Source organism: Aegilops tauschii, chromosome 1, assembly GCF_002575655.3.
Source record: "Aegilops tauschii subsp. strangulata cultivar AL8/78 chromosome 1, Aet v6.0, whole genome shotgun sequence".
Taxonomy (NCBI): Eukaryota; Viridiplantae; Streptophyta; class Magnoliopsida; order Poales; family Poaceae; genus Aegilops; species Aegilops tauschii.
In genome coordinates, this window is record NC_053035.3 from 190666869 (window position 1) to 190673469 (window position 6601).

At 45.7% G+C, this 6601-nt stretch overlaps 1 protein-coding gene across 2 annotated transcripts; it reads right to left on the reverse strand.

Annotated features, from left to right (window-relative positions):
- Positions 1-2927: 2927 nt before the first annotated feature.
- On the reverse strand, positions 2928-5161 carry LOC109766592 (sucrose transport protein SUT3). Of its 2 annotated transcripts, XM_040401198.3 has the most exons (6): positions 4940-5149; positions 4782-4881; positions 4622-4697; positions 3954-4508; positions 3793-3856; positions 3187-3719 (listed from the first exon to the last, which is right to left on the reverse strand). In XM_040401198.3, the coding sequence occupies exons 2-6, from the start codon at positions 4835-4837 to the stop codon at positions 3502-3504; spliced, it is 969 nt and encodes a 322-aa protein (XP_040257132.1). In that variant the 5' UTR covers positions 4838-4881; positions 4940-5149; the 3' UTR covers positions 3187-3501. The 2 variants fall into 2 exon arrangements, with proteins under 2 accessions (XP_020180959.2, XP_040257132.1); XM_020325370.4 differs by having other exon boundaries at positions 2928-3719; positions 4782-5161.
- Between the last annotated feature and the right edge of the window lie 1440 nt (positions 5162-6601).

Genomic DNA, 6601 nt, shown 5'->3' on the forward strand with positions numbered 1-6601 from the left:
AGGGTAAAGAAAATGTTATTGCTGATGCATTGTCTCGTCGCTATACTATGCTTTCACAACTTGACTTTAAAATATTTGGTTTGGAGACCATCAAAGATCAATATGTGCATGATGCTGATTTTAAAGATGTAATGCATAATTGTAAAGAAGGAAGAACGTGGAACAAGTTTGTTATTACTGATGGCTTTGTGTTCCGTGCTAAAAGCTATGCATTCCAGCTAGCTCTGTTCGTCTTTTTTTGTTGCAGGAGGCGCATGGAGGAGGATTAATGGGACACTTTGGGGTGAAGAAGATGGAGGACGTACTTGCTACACATTTCTTTTGACCAAAGATGAGACGGGATGTTGAGCGTTTTGTTGCTTGCTGCACTACATGTCCAAAAGCTAAGTCATGACTCAATCCTCATGGTTTATATATGCCTTTGCTGTACCTAGTGTTCCTTGGGAGGATATATCTATGGACTTTGTTTTAGGTTTACCTCGAACAAAGAAGGGGAGGGCTAGCATATTTGTTGTCGTGGATAGATTCTCGAAAATGGCACACTTTATACCATGTCATAAAAGCGATGATGCTGTTAATGTTGCTCATTTGTTCCTTCGTGAAATTATTCGCTTGCATGGTGTGCCAAATACTATTGTTTCATATCGTGATACTAAATTTCTTAGCCACTTTTGAAGATGTTTATTGGCTAAGTTTGGGACTAAACTGCTTTTTAGTACTACTTGTCACCCCCAAACTGATGGACAAACTGAAGTAGTCAATAGAACATTGTCTACTATGCTTAGGGTTGTTTTGAAGAATAATAAGAAAATGTGGGAACAATGCTTGCCTCATGTTGAATTTGCTTATAATCGTTCGTTGCATTCTACTACTAAGATGTGCCCTTTTGAAATTGTGTATGGTTTCCTACCTCGTGCACCCATTGATTTGTTGCCTCTTCCATCTTCGGAGAAGGTTAATTTTGATGCTAAACAACGTGTTGAATTGATTTTAAAAATGCATGAGTTAACTAAGGAAAACATTTGAGCGTATGAATGCTAAATATAAACTTGCTGGAGATAAGGGTAGAAAACATGTTGTGTTCGCACCTGGAGATCTTATTTGGTTATATTTGCGTAAGGATAGATTTCGTGATTTGCGCAAATCAAAGCTAATGCCACGTGCTGATGGTCCTTTTAAACTGTTAGAGAAAATAAATGATAATGCATATAAACTTGAGTTGCCTGCAGATTTTGGGGTTAGTCCCACTTTTAACATTGCAGATTTGAAGCCTTATTTGGGTGAGAAAGATGAGCTTCCGTCGAGGACGACTTCATTTCAAGAAGGGGAGGCTGATGAGGACATCAATACCATTATTACACCCACAGCCCCTACTGCTACATATACTGGACCAATTACTAGAGGTCGTGCACACCAATTAAATTATCAGGTACTTCCATTTCTTGGTAATGATTCTAATGTTCTTTAGAATATGATGCTGCCTAAATTGGATACATTTGTTTTGCTTACAAATGAAGGGTCTGGCATGGATAAGAGGGATGGACACTGGAGCAAGACCAAGCCTGGAGATGATGGCATGCGCAAGCGGAATAAGAACAGAGTTACAAGTGATGATTTCAGGACTTTGAAGCCACCATAAGGAGTGCATGAAGCCTTGGATGAAATATACAAGATGCCACTTCATAAATTTCGTCCAGAGGCTACTCTAGGTGCTGCGTCACCTTATTATTGGGCCAGGCCCATATAATTTCGAAATACATAAGTATAGGCTGTTTTTAGAGTCCGTATGTGTGGGGAAACAAGAGTTAGGGTTGGTTTCGGACCCCTCCCTCAAGGGCCACGAAATTCCCCCCTCTTCCTCCATATATACAGCCCTTAGGGCGTCGTTTAGACTTTGGGTTTTGTTTAGATTAAAGTTCGCCATAGCTGCAACTCTGCGTACTTCGTTTGTGTTCAACGACCAAACAAAGGCGTCACAGAACCCCACCTTGATCAATAAAGCTTTCCTCTTATATTCGACCTTGATCAATAAAGCTTTCCTCTTATATTCGCAATATCCAGATTGCAATCTTTGTTTCTTGCCTGTTCTTCGTTTGCCTGCAGGAAACAGACCTTCGTGGTCAGGTTGATCGTGCTTCGGCGTGGTCAATAACCTCTCGGAGTTGGTTTAGCGATTGCTAAGGCACGACGTCCTTGCACGTTCGTAGTCGGATCGTCAAAGTCGACTTCCTCCAAAACGATAGCCACCATCTCATCGAAAGACGGGACACCTTTGCCTCTATCAATCACAAAATAAAAACGTAGGGTCTAGTAATAAAAATGAAACAAAAGAAAACTTTAATTTTTTTTCTTAGGAAGAATTAATAAAGGCATTTCTATTAACCTAAATAAAGAAATAAAAAAAATGATGACAACACTTGAAGAGAAAATTGCATCTTTTGACAATATGCAAGAAGAAATAAATAACGGTGTGATGTTTTGGAATCCAATATAATTTGCACACATATTACATAGTATTTGTGTGTGTACATCGGAGATTCATTCTCTTACTCATGCTGATGGTACTACCTTAAATGAATCACAAAATTAAAACGCAGGATCTGGTAATAAAAATTGTATATAAAACAAAAACTAAAACATAATTAAACTCTAAAGTTTTACTGGGAAGAATGAATCAAGACATTTCTTTACCCTAAATAAAGAAAGAAAATAAAAAATAAAATGATGTCAACAAATTAAAAGAGAAAAATTGCACCCTTTCACAATATGCAAGAAGAAGCATATAACAATGCAGTTTCTAAGACTCCAAAATAATTTGCACACATATTACATAGTACTACTTGCGTGTGTACGTGGGAGATTCATTGTCTTAGTCATGTCGATAGTATTGCCTCGGAACGTGCATATACAAACACCTCACAGTTGAATTGCATCTCATATTCCCCGCAAAAAAAAAAAGAATTGCATCTCATATTGATATTGCCTGTGCACTGTGTGCACGTACAAACGAATAGTGGCACGAAGAGAGAAAAAAGACTGGCACATACAACTATACACAAGAATCACTTGGACGATTTTTTTGCGGACGCAGAAAAAAATAGCGACATACACAAAGAGGGAAAACGGCTGGTATATACTAAAGAAAAATAATTCTCGGAGCACTTGGATCATGAAAACAAATCAAAACGAACACGAAACTCTAAAATGGCCATCACAATTGCTATAAAAGTGAAGAGGAATTTAACAAGAAAACAAGAGAAATAGTGACCCAAGCTACAACAAGCATCAACTAAAACACAAATGGACTACTACCTGGCTAATGCATAACTCACTAACCTAAAACTAAGGGGCTGAGGCCCATTCCGTTGAACAAAATCCACTGAAAATGAAAGTTGTGTCAGTCAACTACAGCTCAAACACACCCCACGTACGAATCACGAACTATGGGAATGGACGGCTGCAGATTCAACTGAGCGCATGAAAAATTTCAGGTGCCTGTTATCAGTGTCCTCCGCCCATGCTTACGGACCGGAAGCTGCTCTTTGACATCTTGGGCAACATGATTGTCCCGGCGACGGCTGAGGCGAAGGCGAACACAGAGGCGAGGGCGAACGCCGGGATGTTTCCCTTCCCAAACAGCTCGTCCCACGGCCCAGCGCCGATGGCGACGATCATCTGGGGCGTCACGATGGAGATGTTCAGGATCCCCGTGCACAGTCCTGCCGCACAAATATAATTATTGGAGTTGGACACTGTTCAAAGTTCACGATCAGTTCACAGCAGCTAGCTCACCTTGTCCACCACCTTTGCTCGCGGCAAGCTGTGCCGTCATGGCGAACGGGACACTGCATAGAACCTGCAGGCATTGGGCGCGAAACTAGCCATCAGAGACAATTAATTGATCGGAGCTGCTTTAAGTTTTAACGATGTCATTATCAATGTATGCTGCTTACTGCAAAGGGAAGGCCGAGGAAGACGAAAAGGACGAGGGCTGATGTCTTCAGGCCCTTTTCCGTTGCCGCGGCGTCTTGCACGTTGCCGCCGAAGTCGCCCAGCGACCATGCGCCGAGGATGGCGACCAGCGCCATTGCGATGCACACGAGGACCTGACTAGCGATCCACACGGTTCTTGCTCCGAGCTTCCGACACATGGGCTCGATCATGAAGGAGCTTATCCCGAGAAGTACAGAGTTGAGCAGCAGGCCGAAGGCACCCTGCCGGACGCCCTCCTGGAAGGCGGCGATCTCCGCGGGGCTCCCGTCCGGCCTGCCATGGTATATCTCGCGGCCCATCCAGTCGGTGTCGAAGAGGATGAAGGGGAACCATGACAGCCACGTGAGGCCGGTCACGATGAGCACCTGTGGCATGCCGGCCGGCAGGTTCTTTAGGCCCTTGAATACAGCCAGCGGGCCCGTCGCCTCCCCCTCGCCCTGCTTCGCCACCTCAGGGTTCAACGGCGTCTCTTTTGCAAAGATCATTGTTACCGCCGTCGAAAAACCAAGGAATATCTGTAAATCAAGACGCGCGACATGCAAATGAGATCCGAATTATTAGGAACACCTAATGAAATAGACGTGCAGTTCCTTGAGGTTGCGCGCTTGATTAGCCGCTCCGTGCTCACCACTGCGACCAAGAAGGCGGCCTTGAGGTTCGCGCAAGCTTCGCAGCAAGCTCTTGTTTGGAGGGCGGGAAACCACCTGTGCAGGTACGCATCAAAATAACCTTCAATTCGCCGCACCGCTACTGGATCAAGGTATATGCACATGATGATCGGCACTTACTCGTGCCATTTGTCGGTGGAGCCAGAGGAGTATCCCAGGACGTTTCCGATAGCCATCCAAGAGACGAAGATCGCGTTGGCTGCACTCGGGCCATGTTTACCTGCATACTCGAGTACTCAGTTTCAGAATTAAAGGAAGATGAATGATGTATTCCTTACGGAGCAACTATAAGTCAGGAAAGCAGTCGATTTTTCCATAACCATTGGATCCAAATCCAACGGCTCCAGTTTCTTCTTCTTCCTTCCACAGCTACTGTTTCTTCTTCCTCCTGGCTTCTGTCGAGCCGTCAACTTGAGCCGGCCTAACTGCATGCCGCCGCCATCTGTGTGCCTGTGTGCTGATTCTCCGCCCAGCCGGGCCAATCCTCCCCCCCCCCCCCCCCCCCCCCCCCCCCTCCCTGCCCTGACCATCCTTCTATAGCCCATCAGCGTCTTACATCGACGAACCCCCACATCCTGCAACCAAACCGTCAACATCTTGCCACTCTTTTGCAAGCGACGCCAAATATCTGCATCTTTCCCCCACCGGTGAGGTCCTAGCAAGCCCTCACCCGGATGCCGCACCCTGCTACATCTCCTGGATCGACGGATACATGAATTTTTCCTTTACTTTTTCGCGAATACGTGGGTTGCGTATCTTTCTATTGATAGAAGGTTTAAAAGTACAAAGTGTACACAGGAAGACATGACCAGGGATGCGGGGATCAGAAGAAGGAGGGGTTGCTCAGGCCCTACGGAGGTTCAGGATACAGGTAAGATCATGTCTTAGTCCTTTGGCGCCCGCCATGGCCTAAGCGCGTGCGTCATCTTTGATCTACTCGGTGATGAGAGAGTGATATGAGTGGGCGCCCTTGAAGACGCAAGTGTTGCGGTGTTTCCAAATTATCCATGCTGAAGTGAAATGAGGGAGCTTGTGCGCTTCTGTAGGCTAGCCGTCGACGTGTGGCTGGCAGCTGACCACCAGTCCAAGAAACCCGTGGTGCCATCAAGTGGTACTATGGTGAGGCGGCACAAGGAGAAGATCATGTGCCAGACAATGTGAGAGGTGATGCATACTGAGAGAGGTGGTTCATGCTCTCATCTCCTTGGTCGCAAAGGGTGCAATCTGATATGTGGGGCAGGCCGCGTCGTGTAAGCCTCTCTACCATCCAACATTGGTCCAAGCTCACAAGCCAGAGGAAGAACTTGATGCTCAGTGGAGAACATGATTTCCAGGTTAGTCGCTAGTGGGGTGTCGTAGTGGAATCTTGAAATAAGGTGAGGTAGCATGACTTGGCAGTGTATGTAGCATTCTCTTTCCACTTCCAACAGATGCAATCAGGCATGTGGGAGAGGGTGTAGGCACGTCGCCAGATGTCAATGTACTAGATCATTGCGGCAGGGCCCATGCCGCCGTTGATGTCTTGTATCCAGGAGAGTCGAGCGGGGGTCACATATAAGGCAACGCTTGCATAGTTTCTTTTTTTTGCGAAAATGATCCATATCTATTATCAAAGTTAAGTAGAAGTACAAAGCATCTCGGACATAATAAAAAATACATTGAGATTCCAAGACCCCCAAATTCGCTAGATCGGGCATAAGCTCGGCGATGGAGTGGCCATCTAACCAACGAGCGCTACAAAAGCGACATGTGTTGTCCCCAAGGGTCCAGGTAGTGGATGCGCGAAAAATTTGTCGCACCTCAGGCTCGCTGGGGGGTGCAGGTGGTGCCAAGGTTGTGAGGATATGTAGCATGAAGCCAAAGCCATCACACTCGGGAGATGCCAGTACGGTGGAGGCCACGGATGCCTAATCCACGGAGCTCGATGGGGCTGCACACTC